Source organism: Acomys minous, assembly GCF_964271855.1.
Source record: "Acomys minous genome assembly, chromosome: 18".
In the NCBI taxonomy this organism is placed as follows: domain Eukaryota; kingdom Metazoa; phylum Chordata; class Mammalia; order Rodentia; family Muridae; genus Acomys; species Acomys minous.
The window spans coordinates 68,651,553-68,673,180 of NC_140501.1; the positions used below are offsets into that span (position 1 = coordinate 68,651,553).

At 39.0% G+C, this 21,628-nt stretch overlaps 1 protein-coding gene, 1 long non-coding RNA gene and 1 pseudogene across 3 annotated transcripts; 2 read left to right on the plus strand and 1 right to left on the minus strand.

Annotated features, from left to right (window-relative positions):
- Nucleotides 1–443: 443 nt before the first annotated feature.
- On the plus strand, nucleotides 444–17,480 carry LOC311589544. The gene is made up of 3 exons (XR_014776576.1): nucleotides 444–576; nucleotides 15,941–16,060; nucleotides 17,039–17,480. It is a non-coding gene; the product is annotated as an uncharacterized lncRNA (long non-coding RNA).
- On the plus strand, nucleotides 7,298–8,322 carry LOC311589570 (olfactory receptor 4Q3-like; the record flags this gene model as incomplete). Its single annotated transcript, XM_084768084.1, is given in 2 exon segments — nucleotides 7,298–8,294; nucleotides 8,297–8,322. Coding segments are annotated over 2 exon segments (1,023 nt in total).
- A 780-nt stretch (nucleotides 17,481–18,260) lies between the features above and the next one.
- Nucleotides 18,261–19,390, minus strand: LOC311589139 (calponin-2-like; annotated as a pseudogene). Its single transcript has one exon. The product of its transcript is annotated as a calponin-2-like (transcript).
- Between the last annotated feature and the right edge of the window lie 2,238 nt (nucleotides 19,391–21,628).

The window sequence follows — 21,628 nt, forward strand, 5'->3', positions numbered from 1 at the left end:
TTGATTTTACAAAAGGTGGAGCATGACTTCTCCCTAGACTGCCTCCTTTTCTTGCCGTTTCACAGCTTCCTCTTTCCTAGCTTATTCTGGGGGTTTCAGTTCTCACGGACTTGGTATCACATCCCCTTGACATCTGCAAGAACAGTTGTCATTTTGCTGGACTGTTCTCTCTCTTAAAGCAAGAGAGGCTCCTGCTTTCTGCCGTTTCCATCCTTCCATTTTTCTCAGACTACTGCTACTAGAGGGGTCTCGGGGTGTCCTGTGATGGAATGCTCAGGTCCTTTCCCTGCCAGGCAATGAATAGAACTAGACACAGAATGATAGGAGTGAAAGTGGTAGTGAAAGCGCATACGCCACTCTGCAAGAGACGCTGGCTGCAGCGATCACATGGCCCAGAGCTTGGTGAGGTTCCAGAGATTGTGGTCACAAAAGGCACTGAGGAGTTTTCCGGAGTGGTGGGTCTTTACTTGGCTGCTAGAGGTAATTTGTTTGTTTGTTGGAGAAGGCTTTTACAATCCTTGGAGCAATCGAGAGCTGTTCAAACGATGGCCTTCCCTGGTCGCTGCGCCTCAAGAGGTAATCATGCAAGTCTGAGTTCATCCATGTCCTTGCTTCATCACTAGTCCTGTGTAAGTGCACGCGTGTGTGTTCACAGGCATGTGTGTAGGCATCTGTGTGGAAATCAGAGGACAACACGGGAGCTGATACTTTGTTGGTTTCAGGGGCCCCTTTACCTTGTTTTACACAGGGTCCCTGTTGTCTCTGCACTGCGTATGACACGCTAGCTGATTCAGGAGCTTCCAGGCATTCTCTTGTCTCTGCCCTCATTTCTGTATGGTGCCAGTAATACAGATGCTTGGGTTTTTTTTGTTTTTTGTTTTACATGGCTTCTGGGGACTTGAAGTTTGGTCCTCACACTCGTATGGCTAGTGGGTTTACCCACCAAAGCAGTGTCTCGTCTTGATATGAAATATCACATTCATTTCCTCTTTTAGAGCAGGAATGTTGCAGAGGTGCTTATAGCTTTATCATAGGGAGCTCAGGCTTTCCACTGACGCTGGAGTGCAGAGGAAGGGGAGAGAAGGAAGGCGGCTTTCTACATAAATGGCAAAATACTTTCCATAGAATACAAATTATAAGGATTCCATTAATTCAGATTCATATCTGACTTCATTTGTCTGAAATCTTTCGTTCAAATTAGTTGTTTAAATTAGCATACAAATGACAAGTTTCACTGATAATTTCACACACGTTTTTATCTCCTGTTGATTTCTCTCCCACTCTGCCCCCCCAACCTTTAGGTTGCTCTCCTCTTGTCTTCAGCTCTGCTTCTGTTTTGGTGCCACAGGCATCACTTTTTTCTCCCTCTTTCTCTACTAATGCTAAAATCTGTGACCTTTTATGGTCCTCTTTCCTAGTTTAATGATCTACATGGCAATCACAATTTCTAGCATATAATAAAATAGGGGAAATTTTTAAGAAGTTTCTTCAGAAGACAAAAAATAAACCCCAGAGGCCTTCCCGGCACCATTTTTTTGAATCAAGAAACCATATTCAGAAAAAAGATGCTCTGGAGGAACCTCCTTCTCTGATCTCAAGCTGTATTATAGAGCAACAGAAATAAAAATGGCATAGTACTGGCCTAGAAATAGGCTGGTTGATCAATGGAATTGAGTCAAAGACCCAGAAAAATTCCACACGCCTACAGGCATTTGATTTTTTGACAAAGAAATCCACACAATGGGAAAAAGATAGCAATTTCAGGAAATGGTACTGGTCTAATGGGAGGTCTACAGGTAGAAAAATGCAAGTTGATCCATATTTATCACCCTGCACAAAACTAAAGTCCAAGTGGATTAAAGACCTCAACAGGGGAAACTTCAAGCTGAAGAAATGAGACATCTTATGGTCACGTTATACTTCCGGCATGTATTTTAACATGAAACCCAATGGCAGGTTCTTTGACTCTTAGAACTAACTAAAAATCTGTTGAAGAAATAAAGTAGTGAATTTTACTAAATATTTTTTATGCTTACTCTGTGTCAATAAGTTTTATTTTAAGATGTTAATACAAGACTAGATTTCTTACTCTCTTTGAAAATGATATATCTAAACAAAAGTTTGTATATTATGTAAAAATTATTTCTACAAAGATCTCCCAGTCCTTGGCCTACAGTGTTCCATTTTGTTCTGGAGTAGAGAAATACTAAATGAGCTAAAAATAAATTTCTGAAATTAAAAAGATAATTGAAGATGTACTTCTGACCTGCCCATGTGACTCTCATTATGTGAGTCTCATTGCGACTCAGGCCTTGTTAGTGATGGTATGTGATTTGATAGATTTATGATTCATTGTATGTATATACACAAATACAGACAAATACAATTTAAGTGCAATGAGAAAAATTTGTGAAATAGAATTTTTGGAGGCTGCTTATATCTTCGTAATTTTCTCCACATATGGCAAAAGAGCCAAAGTTGCATTGCTCCTCATGATATTAACTTAATTCTACTTAATTTGTTTTTATTTAATTGTTCTTTTCATATTGTGATTATTGGAGATAACATTTTTCATATTCTCATTTGAGCTGGCTTTGTTAGTCTCCTGTATGCCATTAACAGTCAAATAAATTAAAAGAAGTGTTTAACATTCCTTAATTTGAGAATTTTATATTTTGTCATTAAAATTATACTTTTTATATATGTATATACATCATTATGTATATCAAATAAAAATAAAATGAAATGATCAATTTGCGGGTGTGATAGAGATGGGTGGGATTGGAGGGAGGGTATCTGGGAAGAGATGGAAGGAGGAATGGGAAGTTGTTTATTATTATTATTAATTTAGGTTTTAGAGACATGACTCTGTAGACCATGTAAAACAGGCTGGCCTTGAACTCAGACATCCACCAGCCTTTTTCTCCCTGAGAGCTGTGATTACAGGCAAGCATCACTACACCTGCCTGTGATGTAATTGTATTTCAACTAAAAATGTAAGAAAAAAAATGGCAGGGGGTACGAACAGCCTTTAGCGGCTGAAAAATCTACCTTGAGGAAATCGATTTATAAAAACTATCAATCAGTAAGAATAACAGTTGCATTTTCTAGATAAGGTTCTCCTAAGTATGTGGCCTTAGATGAACTGCCCGAGGTGTCGTGAGACACTCAGGTGCGCGTCACGCTCTGTAGGGAGCGTTATGAGGGACACGTTTCTTCTCCGGTTTCCAGGTAGCCTCGTGTTGATACTTCATCTTCTGTAACTTCAGGAACACTGTAGAGTTAAAACCACGCACGCTCTTCCTTCAGGCAGAGACTGAGTCATGGAAATTGGTTGGTAGATAAAGTTCCAAATTAATTAATCCAAAGTAAAATTTAAATATTGGGCTGACCTCTGCCTCAGGCCTGAGAGTTTTGAAGCATACAGCTCTCAGGCCAGCTTTCTAGCAAGAACCGATACGCCGCTAACTCAAGCAACAGCAGCCCAGAGATCTCAGGGCTCATTAGCCTGAGTAGTGATGTAATGACCACATGAATCTCCTACGGAGCCAGAGCCCTAGGGACAGGGGCTGTTTCTAATCCACACAGCCATATAACTAGAGATTGGCTTATGAGGAAGAGGTTAAGACACAGTCTTGGCACCTGGCATGGCCATCTGAGGATTACTCTTTCCTAGCCCGAGATTGTGAGAGCACCGGTGTGATGAGCAGCAAGCTACCGTGTTATTTTCGTCACATTCCAAGCACATTGCTCCCCGTAAGCAACGATGTAAGCCCATCATACATGTTCGTACTCACTTTCCTGGTCTCCTTTCTGTTCTTGATGCTCTTAAAGTGCCTTTTGTTTCTACCCTTTTAGTCTCTGTACTCTCATATTTATAATTTTAATCTAAGAAGACAATTTTCAGGGTCCATGGAATCCAGAGGGTGTGTTGGATTGCCCAGAGCTGGCGTTACATCACTATGTGGGTGCTGGGGATTGAATTTCGTTCCTCTAGAAGAGAAGTCAGTGCTCTTAACTGCTGAGCCATCTCTCTGGCCCTTAGATCTCTGTTTAGAAAGAACTGCGAGAGACCAGCTGCCCAACTCTTAGTACCTGGACCATTTGAAGAGCTTCTTTTGTTTTATTTCCTCCATGCAGTGGGATCCTTCCCCAAACACACTTTTACTATTAAAAGTTTTTATTCTATGATGTGCTTTGTGAACTAAATACACTTTACTGACTTTGGAAAATTCTTGCTATTCCTAAGGAATGTGGCATGAAATGATCTATAGGCTGGGTAGGAACAGTGAGTCTGAAATCCTTATTTTTACTCACTCACCTGCTCCTATAGAATCTAGGAAGGGGAACTTTAAAATAATATTTACTTTTAACTTGCATACAAATCATGCAAACTATGCATATTAATGGGGCAGCATAAAGCTTTGAAATCTGTGTATACTGTGTAATGTATATCAGTCTAAGACTTACTGTCTTCAAGAACAATTATTTTTTTGTGGCATGAAAATGTTCAACAGTCCTTCTAGCTGTATGAAGTAGACAGTGAATTTTCTTGTTTTTTGAACACCAGAATTTACTTTTATTTACTTATAACTCGGTACTCAGCAGTCAAATTAACATTTCCCATCTCTACTGACCTCCAACAATTATCTTCTGTTTTGACTTTTATGATATCAATCTTTTAGATTCCAGATATGAGTAAAATCAGGAACATTTGTCTTTCCTTGCCTGGCTTATTTGACCACTGCATTTTTCTCCAGTTCTATCTTGTTACAAATGACAAAATTTCATCTTTTAAATGTTATCCCTTTATGTATATGCTTTCTTTATTTATTCATCAGTTGATGGGTGTTGGATTGTTGTTTCTCTCTCCCTCTTATTAATGATGCTGCAGTGATCCTGGGAGAACAAAAAAAAAAACCTCTTCAGATCCCAATTTCATTTCTTTTAGGTATTAACCCAGTAAGGTGTTTTATACCTTTACAACAAAGGAGAATTTCAGGATCATAGTATAGTCTAGTTTTAATTTTTAAGAAAACTTCATTCTGCTCTCCGTGACAGCTGTGTTCCTTTTCATTCTTGGGGAGATAAAGTATGTTGTGGTGTAACATAACCTTATTGGCACACATTTCTTCATGTTAAAGGACACAATATTCTGTATCCTACACAGAGCATTCAGAGGCTTATGTCCTACTTGTGATAGGGATTATTAGAAACCTAAAAATCGGAAGATATTTTTAGAAAACATGCTGATTTCATCAAATATTGAAAGTAAATTGGACATCGTTGGCATTATGTTTAATATTATATGAAGGCAATGCATGTTTGAATCAGCAAACAAACAAACAAACAAACACCTATGGAAACCATTACTTAGTCCTTACCTTAATAATCACTCAAATAATCAATAATAATTAAAATGATCAAATACATACACTATTTATCTTTTTTAAGTATTAAAAACTTAGTAGCATTCTTAGTAAAATGTTAGTACCATAAACCCTAGGAACTATTTAAATATGAACAAGCATTGAAGTTCCTTAAGATTAAATATTACTTTAAAGAAGTAGATCATTAGCTCAGGATTAAAATTGCTTGTCATCATATGGGCTTTAATAAATGTACACATTCTTATTTAATCTAACCTTGTGGGTTAATTTTAGTCTTAACTACTTTAATACAAGGTTATCTTTCTGTAGAGCTATACTTTTGAAATACATTACATCCTTCCTCTAAGGATCAAACCTCACAATAAATTCTTTGGTACAAAAATTTAAATTATATTTTTTATTTATTTTGTGTATGAATGTGTGTATATGAGGGTGATGGGTAAATGTGGCACAAGTACACTTATAGGGGTCAGAACAATTTGCAGGAGTTAGTTCTTTCCTTTTGCCGTCTGGGTCCTGCGATTGAACTCAGGTCTTTAGGCTTGGCAGCAATCATCTTACCAACCCTTCAGTGTGTGTGTGTGTGTGTGTGTGTGTGTGTGTGTGTGTGTGGTGTGTGTGGTGTGTGTGTGGTGTGTGTGTGTGTGGTGTGTGTGTATATGTGTGTGGTGTGTGTGTGTATGTGTGTGTATGTGTGTGTGTGGTGTGTGTATGTGTGTGTGTGTGTATGTGTGGTGTGTGTGTGTGTGTGGTGTGTGTGTGTGGTGTGTGTGTGTGTGGTGTGTGTGTGTGTGGTGTTTATTATTTAAGATATATTTATTAGAATTTTTATAGTTTATACAATATGGTGTTAGAAATTATATTTATAATTGTCATAAAAACTTGCTCCCTATTATCTAAACATTGTGGAACCCCCCTCAAAAGCCCAGATAAAACAAGAACAAGAACAAAAAACAATTAAGAAGACACTTGTTCAAGAAAAATTTCACTCGCATGGAACCAAATACTTTTCTATGCTCTATTTTCCTTTTGTTTTATTTCCTCTATTATCCTATAAAGCGACACAATTGCTTCCTGGACTTATTAAACTGTAGAGTTCTACCTTGCTCTTGAGGAGAGGACAGGCACATTGGCAGAAATGCATCCAGAGATGCCTCAGCCCAGAACCTTCCTCACCTCTGCATTGTACTAAAATACTATTTTGGAGAAATATATTTTATTGTTAAAGATTTTTTCTTTTTAGAAATTCTGTAATGTTACTGCATGTTTTATATATATATATATATACATATACACACACACATATATATACATATATATATAATATTTTACATCTGGTATGAATGATTGTTTTAATCAAATTGACCAAATTTCTCAAGAGTTAATAATATTGAGTCAGTAAGTAGCAATACGAGGATACAAACCGTGGGCAGGTAAAAGCACCAGCAGCCATGGCTGAGCTGCATCACCTTGACTCATGTGGTAGGAGATGACAGACTCCCCAGGGTCTCCCTTTGTCCTCCTTGTATTCCACAGAACACATGCAGCCACGCACACTCATACACACACTCACATGAAATTAATAAGTGAACTTTAATACTTAAAAAAAGCACATGAAAATGTATATATCACAAAAGAAAATACAAATCTTTTCTCACTTTATATTTTCCCAGAGCTGGTTTTAGACCCAACACTGTCTTTTCTGGACATAGACCTTCCTTTCTATTGAGAGTGGCGGTGGGGGGGCGGAGGCAGGGGAAGTGAGAAGTGCGAGAGGGGGGAGAAGAGTAACCTTACTTTTACAGAACTTAGCAGTTCATCATTAATCCAGCGTTTTCTTTTTCAGTTTAATTTTATTGAACCTCTGCTACACAGCATACATACAGACGAGCAAGAAGCACTCTCTAATGGCTTTTCCATTCGTGTCTAGTTCAAATTTCTTAGTCCAATTTAATTTTTCTTACACTAGGTCGCTTGATACCCTTGGCTTGAAGAAAAATGAAAACAACTCTGAGGTGTCCCAATTTGTGCTTCTGGGCCTGTCCTCTTCCTGGGAGCTGCAGTTGTTTCTCTTCTTAACCTTTTTATTGGTTTATGTTGCCATTGTCCTTGGGAACCTCTTGATAGTGATGGTGGTGCGGGCTGATGCTCATCTGCTGCAGTCGCCCATGTACTATTTCCTAAGCCACCTGTCGTTTATTGACATGTGCCTGAGCTGTGTTGCTGTACCCAAAATGCTAAGAGATTTCCTCCAGAAGGAGAAGACAATACCTTTCTCAGGATGCCTGGCCCAGATCTTCTTCCTCCACTTCCTGGGAGCCAGTGAGATGTTCCTGCTGACTGTTATGGCCTACGATAGGTACGTCGCCATCTGCAACCCTTTGCACTACCTGACAGTCATGAATAACCACCTGTGTTGTCAGTTGGCGCTTGGCTGCTGGTGTGGGGGGTTCATCCACTCTATCACACAGGTCATAATTGTCATCCAGCTGCCCTTTTGTGGTCCAAACGAACTGGACAACTTCTACTGTGATGTCCCTCAGGTCATCAAGTTGGCCTGCATGGACACGTACTTGGTTGAGGTGCTGATGGTCTCTAACAGTGGCATACTGTCTCTTGTCTGCTTCCTGGTCCTGCTCTTCTCCTATGCCCTCATCTTGGTCACTCTGAGAAGTCACCTCCGACGGGGCCAGGGCAAGGCGCTGTCCACCTGTGCCTCTCACCTGACAGTGGTCAGCCTGATCTTTGTGCCCTGCGTATTCATCTACTTGAGGCCTTTCCGCACCTTCTCTATGGATAAAATAGTCTCTGTGTTCTACACAGTGATCACACCTATGCTGAACCCCCTTATCTACACACTCAGGAACGCAGATATGAAACAGGCTGTAGAGAAGCTGAGAAGGAAGCGAGTGACATCCCACTGTTGTGTTAAGGGGTGATGTGAAAGTTACCTTTGAAATAAGCACCCTTTCTTGGATCGCTCTTACTTTCACCTGCGCATATGTGAAAGCCACTTTAGACACTGGATATCAAAGGGAAGATAGCATAGAAATTGTAAAACATTGCTTGCAATAATAATTGTACGGCATTGTTGGTGACATTGTTGGGTGTTACTGTGAGGCTGTGACTCAGGGGCGTTTACTGGATGACAAATGATTGGCATTAATTTCATGACAGGGCCAGAGAATACCTGGAAACATCAACTCTCTTCCTCTTTATCTCTAGAAAGCCTTTATTTCATTAATTTGTTTTATTACTTTGCTTTGTTCAAGCAACAAAAGGTGTCTTCCCCTGTTAACAGTCCCTACTTCGAGGACACACCTGCTGGTGATGTTTTTCCACAGTCTCTCTTGAAGTAGTGCAAGGTCCTCTTGTCCACTCTCCAGCAAAGCCTGAAAACACTAAAATCCCTCTGCACTGGTGTTCAAATGGGAATTGTGTTCTGCACTGCCAAATTTTAAAAGCACACATCAGTCTGATAAACGTTTACACTTGAGAAAGCAGGAGTGCCAGGTTGAGGGGAGGTGCTCCATTCTTTGGTAGAGTCTTCTCTGTAGCGACATCCTCTTTCTTATGGAGTGTAAGTTGATGGGACTCAGCTAATCATAATGTTTAATTCTAAAGAAGAGATATAAAAAGGAAAACAATCTGTGTTTTAAGGCACCTCCCCTATCTCTGAGGTACTCAAGTTATAACCACTGGGTTACAACTGTGCTTTGAGTCATAGACAGTATTATTTAACCTAATATTTCAGAAATGATCCCAGAGCTGGGCATGGGGTCACACGCCTGTAATCCCAGCACTCTCAGAAGCAGAGACAGGTGGATCTCTCTGAGTTCAAGGCCAGCCTGGTCTACAAAGTGAGTCCAGGACAGCCAAGGTTACACAGAGAAATCTTGTCTTGAAAAAAACAAAACAAACAAACAAACAAACAAACAAACAAAGGAAATGATCTCTGGGCTGTTAAATAACTTGCTTGATATTAATTATAAAAAGCATAACCAGTAGCATCAGCTAAATGCATTAAAATTATTCTCAGAAGCACCAAGATGAATCCCTGTTCTTTTAAGGAAAGAAAGCTGACCACTTCCCCTTGGATAGTTTGAGGTTTCCAGCTTGTCTGTAGTCTGTTGTGTTCCTGATCTGCTCCTGTTGCCTGTGTGTCTTTAACAAATGGCTTTGCTCTGTATTTTTTTTTTTAAAACAACACAGAAAGCATTACATGAGTAAGGAATGATCGATACGTCTCAAAAATCTTTCACAGAGTTTCACAGGTGAAGAGGTTACAGACTCCAACTGACCTCAACTGACTCATATAACAAGCAAGATAGCAAACATAATATTATCACGAATTATCCATATGCAGTGTCAGACACTTTATGGTAGATATTTTTTTGTATGAGTTGCTTTTGCCCTGTTGGCTGTTTTCTGAAAACTGCCACACACACATACAAACACACATACAGACACACACATACTCACACAATTCACACACACACATTCATACACACATTCACTCAAGCACATACACATTCACACACTTACACTAATATTTACACACACATTCATATACACACTCACACACATTCACACTCACATTCACACATTCACACACATTCATACATACACACACACTCAAGCAATATGTTTACACATTCACACAGTCACATTTGCACACACTCACATTCACACTTACACATTTACACACACATTCACTCACACACTCACACACATATTTACACACACACACTCACACATTTACACACACATTCACCCCCCCCCACACCATGTGCTGCTCTGCTCTGAGTCAGGGACATGCAAGAGTTCATAACTTATGATTCGAGCTATACATTAGCTTTAGGTTCTTAAGGCTGATTACATGGGGAATGTAAGGCAAGTTGGTTGTTACACTGTTCTCTTAAAGGAAAGGTTAAACAATCTGACTGAGCTATCTTAAGCCTTAAGTGATCTCAAGGTGCATTGAGAACTGTGCTGCGAGGCCTAGGAAAAAAGTTCCAGTCTCTTAGCATGTACGTGGTATTTCCCATAAAAATGGATTACAATACTCAGCCAAGAAAACTACTAATTTTAGACAGTAAAGTCAATATTTTTCGCCTCAGAAAGATTTAGTCAAATTACATGGAGAGATTGCTTAATTTCTACAGCATCTATTTAGAAGCTTCAAATCTAGGTGTTCCCTACAAAAATTTCACCCAGCTGTTTTGAAAGTTCAGTAATTGATTGCCAGCATATGTGTAATTGCACAGTCTGAGTTAGTGCAGATTCACACGTGCCTCACTGTGCATGTGGATGGCATAGGTCGACCTTCAGGAGTTGGCTCTTTCTTTCTGTAGTGGGTTCTGGGACTGTGCTCAGGTCATCTCTCTTGTGTAGCCACGGTTTTTACCCACTAAGCCATCTTGTGGGCACAGTTTATCTAGCTCTGACATAAAATTCCCTCAGCTCTTCTGATTATCAGAAGACATTTATTCTATTCAGCAAATAACACAACAATAAACTTTTAGCATTGTTTTCATATTTTCTCACCTTAAACCCAATCAATATTTATAAAGAGCCTTTTATGATTGCTTACACTTTCATATTTACATGTCTCTGTGGGAAAGTTCCTGATTATTAGCTATTGAAAAGTGTCAGTTGTATGGTGGCACATGCCCGTGATCCAAGCACTTAGGGAGGCAGCAGCAGGTGGATCTCTGTAAGCTTGAAGCCAGCCTGGTCTACAAAGCAAGTCCAGGACAGCTAACATAGAAACACTATCTCAAAAAAAAAAACAAAAAACAAAATAAAATAAAAACCAAAACAAACAAAAAAGTGTCAATTACTATTAGTTTTTATTTTATTTTTAAATTTATGAACTATTACTTCTCTCAATCATATCATAAAGAGCTACTTTTAACATCAGAAAAGTGGATTTTTCAGTTTTTTCCTTTTGGGATTTATGTTTAAGAAAGTGTTTGTATATGTATGCCTGTACCCATACATTGTACATACATGCACTGCTGTGGAAAGACTTTTCACACAACCGAAACAAACTTGGAAGATTTCTAAGTAGGGTGACTGAGGCATGAGAGTGTCTCCCCTATTACAAAAGCCCTGTCCTCTTCTTGCTCTGCTTTACTCAACATTTCCTCAAATGCTCTTTATTTACAATAGCTACTGTGTGTGATGATAAAACAATTATAAAATACTGTCCATCAGTGGGCTGATAGAAAGATTTAAGTGGACCTGTGTTTCAAGCAGGCACATTACAGAAACAGGAAGTACCATCTTTCAGGACCAAGATGGCTGAAACAAGCCCTTTTCTGGCACCTTCTTTTTAAAAGAAAAGCTCATAGCTGGGATTGCAGAGTTATATCCTTAAACACAGGAGCTTTTGCACTCCTTCTATATGTTTCTGATCTCTGATACTTTGTTTTCTCACACTAAAATTATTATTAATAATAAGCCAATAATGTTTCCAGCTTTTCAGACTGCACATAATTGATATGACCCATGGGTCCCACACAGTAGCGTCCTCTGCTCAGGTTCCATGGTCCTGCTTGTGTAGCTTACATGAGCTTCTCTCTGAGTCCTTTCCTCCAATCCAAGGTTACCACTGCATCCACTACTGATGTCAACGCAGACGGCAGCTGGTGAATGGACACTGTATCCATGCTGTGTGGCAGAGCCTTGGCGCCTGCGTGTCTGTGAGAGGTCACTGTGGTAAGGCTTGGGCTCAGGAGAAGTGGGAGGTTGGAAGGTGAAGATCAAAGGTCCGTTAAGCCCATATCGTCATGTTTTCCTTCAGAAACTCAAATACTCTGAAGGAATTTCAATGAGAAAATAGCCCTTCAGTAATTGTAAGTGAACGAGAAGATATCATCTTTGGATTTTTGTTAGCATCGTTTATAGCTCTCAAACATGTTAATTGTAGTCCACTTGAATTACTGTGCCGGGTTCTATAGATATTTATGTAGGGAGGTCTGTGCCCTTTTATCACCTCTAGGCTTCAAAAACAACAAGGAAGCAAAGACACACTTGATTCGATAATTAACGAGAGAAACCACACTGAATCACGGGGAAACCAAGGTATTAAAATGTATGGCTTAGTTACAAAGCACATATTACAGAAAGACTGATATAACAGAATATTCTACCTCCATATTTCCAATTCTTGTTTGACTCTAAGAGCTTCAGAAACTAGAAGACATTTTTAAAAGGAGTCAATACCCTACTACTATACGTTACTATCAATTTGGAGAAGTTTCTTTTTTTTTTTTTCACATTTTAGAATTTTTATTGTAATGTTTTACTGAGCCATATTATTATCTATATTTTATCATAGACAGTAAAATTATCATGTGAGCAGTTTTTTTTCTTTCAAGAATCTGTAAACTATTTCCATGGACTTTTATCTATATTTAAACCTAAAAAAGTAATTTTAAAATACACCTTAATTTCTCCTAATATTCTATTCTGTATTTTCTCCAAATTGGGCGTGTCATCATTTGAGAGCTATTCCTCTGTGCTTGTATACACATTAGCAACAAGAGTTTAGCAGCCAGGCAGCAACCTCGGTTTTTTTTTCTTTTTCTAAGTTATATTTGCATTCCATATTCTTTTTTTTCCTCCTTTATTAATTTATTCTTGTTACATCTCAATGGTTATCCCATCCCTTGTATCCTCCCATTCTTCCCTCCCTCCCAATTTCCCCTTATTCCCCTCCCCTATGACTGTTCCTGAGGGGGATTAGAGAAGTTTCTTAAAAACATTCCTTTCAAAATTCACTGCCAGTGATGCTTTTTTTTAAAATTTATTTTTGATTTATATATTCACTTTACATCCTGATCATAGCCCTCTTCCCCCTCTTTTCCTCCCTTTCACCCTCTTCCCCTTATGTCCCCTCCTCTTGTCCTCACAAAAGGGGAGCAGAGTAACCCAGGAACAACAAGACAAATCAGACGATTCCTACTTTAAACAAGTGCTTTATTTATAGCCTAGAGGGCCAAAAAACCAGTGCACCATGAACGACAAAAATCATTTTCGTATTGTCATATGATAGCTCCTTTGCCTGAGTAAATTGCTTCAGCCAGATGAGCTCTATTCGTGTCCAAATTGCTAGTTTTTTTCTTCTTGTTACAATTGTGTTACTCAAACACAGAACATTTAGACTTGATTTGAAAGTTTACACTGTGATTTAGGAATCAGTTTTGTATTAAAACCAAAGGTATAATTTTCCATACCTGTCAAGTTCCTTTGACCTACAGATCTTATTAATGTCTTCATGTAACAATGTGACTGACAGGCTGTTTTCACAGAGTTCTGGCCAAATTGTAAATGGAGACAAATATTTTCCTAGTTTTATAAGCAAAAGATTCACTTCATGAGTGGCGTCATAGTTTTCTGTAGTGATATTAAGCATCATATTTTCTCCCTTCTTTGAAACAAGTTGGAGTAATAATGGAAATTTCTTGATGACTTATTAACTAGTTCTCACTAAATTAAGAGGAAGATTATACTCCAGTTACAGGAGTGCACTCAGGTATAGAAAGGATCCTGAGAGATCAAGATCAGGACAAATGGCATGACTGTAGACTAGACAGAGCTGAGGAGAGAGAAAGAGAGGGGAACAGCGTAAGAGGGGGAGAGAGAGAAAGTGGGGAAGGAGAGAGAGAAGAGAGGGGAAAAGAGAGAAGAGAAATGCTAGTTCAGACCCTCTTAAGCTTTGGAGAGGATACACGCCATATAGACCAGAAATGATCTTTAGCTTCACTATGCAGAGTCCAATATTTTAGTGTAAATATCTTCATATTTCATATCATCAAGGCTACCTTTTTTATCTGTAAAGTTTTTTGATTACAGGCTCTTAAGGTGATCAAAACTTAGAGGACAGTCAGAGTAACTGCTATATCTGATGTGACAGTTTCACTGTGTGTAAAATAGGCAAAGGCAATTTTCAACAGTCCAAATTACAATCAAGTAAAAAGAATTTTTACATTACTCATTCAGTCGTCAACGTTTATTTTTATAAAAATCAAGTGTTTAAAATACTTTAAAGTGTGGCAATATTATTTTAGCTGTAATTTTGTACCAGTTTTATAAGCAAAATGAAATCTGGGCAAGCCAACTTCCTCTCTGTGTTTAATTTATTTTACCAGTAGTTAAATAAATAGTATAAAATCAAATGATCTAAAAGATTCTTTATGACTTTATAGGTATGGGACTTGCATAAGCTAAGTCTAGTTTAAGTAGACTTGTTGAGGAAACTTAAAAATAGAGCTTTAAATGATTGACTTGGTGCTAGGAATATGTTTTAATTTTCTATGTATCACGCATTTTGACACACTTGTCAAAACTTAGATGCACATAGCTATCAAAGTTAATTTTGTCATCCTGTATTCCATCCCACTGGCCTGCGTGTTTGCTGTTGTGCCACTGTCATCCAGCTGCTCTATCGGTACATACCAATATTGTAACTCACGATGAAATTGAAAGATCTTGGGGGCAAGGTAGGTCCTAGGTGAATCCGCTCAAGAAGAGCAGAAATATGACTTAGCTGTTTTACCACTTCCTTGTTGCAACTCTTACTGAAAGCTGTACACGGACATGGACTGTAGCCCCCTGTGGCTCCATAGAAATACATTTGAGGTGGGTTTCATAAATGATCATACTTCCTAAGATTTTGCAAGATGATTCATGTTCAGGCTCCTCTCTCTCTCCTTCCAGTCAGCATGCTTTTCAGCCTCTGAGTATTGGTGACTTCTCTTTTTTTCATATTAATTTATTCTTGTTACATCTCAATTGTTATCCCATCCCTTGTATCCTCACATTCCTCCCTCCCTCCCATTTCCCGGTACTTCCCTCCCCTGTGACTGTGACTGAGGGGGACTTCCTCCCCCTGAATATGCTCATAGGGTATCAGGTCTCTTCTTGGTGACTTCTCTTAATCACTTACCATTTAACTGCTTTGTGGAGTGGGCACAAATCCTGATTTTTCCAGGATAAATTACCAACTCCTTAGCTACTTTTCTAAAAAGACTCTTTAAAATCTAGCTCTGTCTCTTGACAATTTCCTACACAAATTTGGTACTTAATTATAATCAAACTTGAAGTCACTACACACAGAAGCATCTTTGTAAATACTGGTGCATAGCCCTGGAGAGTATCTGGTTATTCCGTTCTTTCTTCCTACCCCTCTATGTCACCCTGTATACTCCTTCACCATAAATTCTAGCCCGTTTTCAAAAGTTCCCTCAGTGAGGAGCTCTCTATAAAGGCAACCGTGGTCTCCTGCATGTTCTTAGCCGTCATGGCTGAGCACTGTGAAAATGAGTGTGGATGGCCTGCATTAGATTGTCACCATGTGTCAAATGAAACAATGTTTGGTTTCACAAGCAATGTCACATCAGTCGTTTATGATTCTGTATTATAAATTTAATGAGTTAAATATTGGGCACAAACTAAGTATGCTGTCATTGGAAGTTTTATGCTTTGCTTATTAGAAGCATCTAAAAAAAATGTCATGAGCTGCGTTTATGTTTTCATTATAGAAGGATTAAGGTCCAGACATGGATCAGGAGCCATTCAGTGGATTTCATCAGACTCAGCGCAGATGTCTGTTGCCTGAGTTTAAAGATCGATGCTGCCCATCACTGGTCCTGTGACCTTGGGTAAGTTACTTCTTTGTACTTAAGATTTTCCATCTCTGAGGACAGGAGTATAGTGACATCCTATTCTATGGGTTGTTACAGAAATTTAGGAAGCTGTAATATGTAAAATGCTTCAACTAATACTTAACACACAGTAAGTACAATATAAGTGTTTCTAATAGTTTCAATAATTATTAATACCTACAGTTTTAATAATTAGAGATGACTTAGCACAGCCTGGCTTTTCTGGTTCAGTATATATACTATTCAAAACTAATAGATACAGGCAACATAGTCAACAGTTAAAGAAATTTGTACCATAAGATGGTAATTGATTATGAAAGTCAGTTCATTTTCTGGATTTATATTTATTATGCCCACATGCATTTATAATTACACAGTCTTCTATTTATATGAGGTGATGTGTTCTGTGTGTATTCTAAAATCAGAATACCACAATCCAAATGTGAGTCATTTCCCTGATTGATATATTATTCAGTTTATGAAATGTCATCAATCTTTATTGCTCTGCTCTGTAAAACAGTGATTTAAAAATAAAACAGGCAATATTGTGGTGATAAATGAGGAAATGCATGCATACACACACACACACACACACACACACACACACACACACCACATGCACACACACATGCACACACACACTTTAAAAATAATAAAAGGAATATTTTAAAAATTATCATGTATAATTCACATAGTAAATTGACCATTCACTACTATTATTAGACTCTACACTGTAGAGAGGAAGATAAGATAGCTTATTATCACAGGCATAAAGTTATATGATAATTTTGATATTTTCTACTACATATGCCCTTTAATTTGTATATAGTAACTGAGCAGATCAAATCATAAATTCAGTATAAAAAGATCCTAGTGTACAGATTCAGATTATAAACATGAATTCATCAATACAAAGAAAAGTTTGTTTTTTCATTTTTATTCTAAAATAGTAATTCCTTCATCTTTCTCTTATAGTGGAAAACACAGAATGTAGTTTCAGAGCAGGCAGGAATATTTACTCTGCACAGTCAATGAAGTGCTGACTTACATCACTCCACTCCCGGTGCTGTCAGTGAAGATGGAGACCAGCTGATGATTTGAGATGCTTCAGAAAAATAATCTTTCACATTGAGGAACTTGTTTAGATCTTGTCCGATAATTCAAGTCTTTCAATAATGCTTCCTTGGCTGCCCATTCAATACTTCTCTGTGCATACCTTAGGCATCCCTATGGTAAAACTTCTAAAATGACATCAGGCAAATTTGTAAAGATAGGGTCTCATGTACTGTAGGCTAGGCTCAAAATCATTATGTGTCCAAGGATAACACTGATCTTCCTATCTCCGACTAAACGGTCCTGGGATTATAGGTGGGCTCCTCCACACCTGGCTTGATGCTGTGCTCAGATTGAACTTGGAATTTTGTGCATGCTAAGAAAGCACTGTATTGACTGATCTGTGTCTCCAACCCTTATTTGTAAGAGTTTATAATCACAACTACAATCTAATTCTAGAGCACCCATCACCCTGAAAGAGACACTTAACAGTCCTTCCCTATTTCCTCTTATTGTTATACCCTGAATGTTAATCTTTCTGACTTTATGATTTTGCTTATTTTAGATAATTAGTGTGAATGAAATAATAAGATATATGGTCCTAAATTTAAATACAACATATTTTATGTCATATTTTCTGATCTATAGTTGAGAATTTCTTTTGTTTTTTGTTTTCTTAGAAATGGAGTTTTTTTTTAATTGATTTTGGTCCATATTGAGAATTTCACATTATCTGGCAGTGCAGGGACCACTGGGGGTCACGTGCAGAACTTTTGGAGCCAGGAGGGGCCCAGCACAGCTAACAGGCCTGTGCAGGGAGAGCGGAGGAACCAGGCAGGGCTGCAGGTGTGGTCTTCTCAAATGCAGTCCCTCAGAATGTCTGCAGTGTTGTAAGGCCTGGTGCATTTCCCCATAACTTTTCCCGGACGGGGGTAGGGGGGACAAACAAAACACAAAACCACTTGTTTTTCCCCCCGACCCCGCTGAAATTGCCTTTAATTTCCATTGACTCACAGACCCCAAACTGTTGCGGAAGAGATGAAGAAACTGGAAACTTTGGTGGGGGGGGGGCCCAGTTTCTCTCACTGAGATAACCACAGCCTGACTATCCCAGCAAGGACCTCCACGCCCCTTGCCTGGTGAGTCAGTCCTGGAAAGGAAGCCAGGCTGGGTGGGTGAGAAGGCAACATAGACAGCACAGGCCTGTCATCCCAGCCCTCAGGAAGATGAGGCCAGAGGATAGCAGTGGAGTTCCAGGCCAAAGAGGGTACAGGGTGAAGCCCAGTTTCAAAAAACAAAACACAGTGAAAACAGAAAACCCCCACAACTCACACAGGGATGCTGATGTGGGGAGTTGGCACCCTTGGGTGCTCAGTAGTCCGGCTCCTCTGCACTCAGGGACCTCGCCTCGGCTGTCATCCCCGGAGGGAGCCCCGTCAGCTGCTGGGCCCTGTGGGCAATACTTGGGGTTGTGTATCTGTCGCCCCAGCCCGAAGACCTGGTGCTCTGGTTGGCGCCCTGTGTTTAGCCCATATGCAGAGACATGGTAGAGTTGTCACATTTGTCGGTGCCCAGCTTGGTGTCCTAGACATTCATCCGGGTCCCTGGAGCCATCATGCCCACCTAGCTGGCACAACAATTGGTGCCCATCTGAAGGCTGATGGTGCAGTGGTCCATGGGAGGCAGGATGTGATTCTTGGGGTCATAGAGATGTCGCCTGGTAACATAGGCTGTCATATCAGACTGCCTGGCACATTTGTTGGTGCCCATCTGCAGCCCGATGACAAACCGGCTGGCCTTCATGGTGGCGTCGTGGAAGTTCCTCTCTTGTTTCTCTGAGTATTGACTCAGATGTCCACACCATTCTATAGCCTTTTGGTCTTGGCCTTTCCCGCTAGCCCAAGTAGAGACACTTGCACCTGCGTCATATTCTGACTTTGGAACAGGTCATTGGCTTTGAACAGGTCCACAGGGTTCATGCTGAAGCTGGCTGTGGCCTTGATGAAGTTGAGGCGTTTTCTAGTTGGTGCCAGTTCTACATAGAATGGTTGATCTTGGGCACAGAGCTAGACTGCAGCTTGTTCATAAAGGTGGATAGGATAACCCCATCTTTCAGACCCTTCTGGAAGTCGGGGCGATGGAAAGCCACGTGAGTCCCTCTGTCCAGCTTCGGAGTTCAGCTTCTTTCTGGGGATCCTATTTGGACAGGAGCCAGTACTTGACCTTGGCTGAGAGCCCATAAGAAGGACCCTTGTTGAACTGCGTGGAGCTCATGATGTGGGACCCCAGTGCAGGACAGGCAGATTAGGAGGCTGCTGAGAATGTTTTATGTGTTTTGCACTGCTATTGGATAGGATGATCTGTATGTGTTTATCAGATCTAATCTTTTCACATTGAGACACAATATTATTACCTATAAAGTTCTCATTTAAGAACTATAAAATTGAGTTATAGAGATCTCAGAAAAAATCAAGTAATATTTTAAATGAATTTACCATTTTGTGTTGCACCATCTGCATAGTTATCCTGAAGGCCACAGGCTGAACACAGCTGACACAGAAAACATTACGTCTAACTCTTACCTATGACAAGAAGAACAGAGAAAGCTGGGTCCTTTTCTGAGGCAAAGGAATTGAAAATTATAGTGAACTTAATAATTTTTATTTTTTCTGCTTTTTTACTGAAATCATTTCTATGTACTAATTACATGTTCTTAATGGCAAATGTAAAAATTTTTATATTCAAGTCAAATTAAGGATTAAAAATACCCCAATGTAACTTATATATTGTTTTTCTAATCAGGAAGTCACTATATTTGTATTAGACACTGTTAAATTTAATATAATTTAGAGGTCAAAACAGCTTTTATCTCCTTTAACTATAGTGTTTCTATTTTATTCTTTGAGAATTTCATAGAAGCATGCAATGTATTTCTTTCTACTGGTACCTGGCGGTCCTACTATATACTGCTTATAACAAAACAAACCAGAAAACAGAATTTGGTAGAGGAGATAGTTTTACTGATGTCATAGAAAATCACTCCCACTTTTCAAGGAAGGAGTTTTTTTTTTGAGGGCAGTAAGAATAAAATTCACTTGCTTGGAGATGGTCTTTGCTCTCCCATGAAAGTTCATTGAAGGGTAGAAAGTTGCTTTTTCTCTGAAGTTATTTTGGATCAGTGACATTCTACACTCTTGCTAACATATTAATAGGTAAAGAAAAAATGTCCCCTAGAGGGACATTTTGCATGTGAATAATGGTTATCTATGAGTCAGTACAGGAGACTACTACAGCTCACTTAAGAAAAGTTATCACTTCCTGGCAAGGTGTTTCTCCTTCTTTATAAATTTACTTATATTTTCTCTGTGATTTTTAGACAGGTCTGTTACACTTTGATTATATCTAATCTCTTATATGTGATTTGTCTGCCTATTTTTAAATTTCTACTATTTAACTTCAAAATTAAGTATACAATGTATTTTGATCATATACTTTCCCATTCTCCAACTCCTCCCAAGTCTTCCCACATCCTTAGCCACTAAACATTATGTTCTCCCTTTTTTCTCTCTCTTAAAAAAGTGCACGTGCATATGCACACACGTACACATACACATACATACACATGCAAAATGTCAAAGCAGACAAAGAAGAAAGAGGAGGAAGAGGAGGAGGAGAAAGAGGAAGAGGAGAAAAAGAAGGAAGAGGAGGAGGAGGAAGAGGAGGAGGAAGAAGAAGAAGAGGAAAAAATCAGTAAAAATAAAAAAAATATGTTCCTCCCCAAATTTTCTCCAGTGTAGTGTTACTGGGTATATCCACCACACTCAGAGCAGGCCCCATACCCAGGAGTAGTTGGCCAAAATGAATGAACTTCAGGGTTGTAAGTGTGTTTGTGCATGTGTTCATACACACATACTTTGTGTTTTGTTTCATTTGGATATTTATTTCTTTATCTTTGACAGGTTGATTGTAATATATTTCTTGAATTGATCAGAGAATTCCAAGTTTTAGGTAACTAGATATTTATTTTCTTTTGACATTTGGTAAGATTTCCAAGATTATTGTTTCTTTTTTAAATTTTTTTTATTAATTTATTCTTTTTTTTTGTAATTCAAATTATAGTTTATTAATTTGTGGGACTTTTTTTTTATTAATTTATTCTTGTTACATCTCATTGGTTGTCCCATCCCTTGTATCCTCCCATTCTTCCCTCCCTCCCATTTTCCCCTTATTCCCCTCCCCTATGACAGTTCCTGAGGGGGATTACCTCCCCCTCTATATGATCATAGGGTATCAAGTCTCTTCTTGGTAACCTGCTGTCCTTCCTCTGAGTGCCATCAGGTCTCCCCGTCCAGGGGATATGGTCAGAGGTGAGGCACCAGAGTATGTGAGAAAGTAATATCCCACTCTCCACTCTACTGTGGAGAGTGTTCTGTCCATTGTCTAGATCTGGGTAGGGGTTTAAGGTTTACCGCCTGTATTGTCCTTGTCTGGTGCCTAGTTTGAGTGGGACCC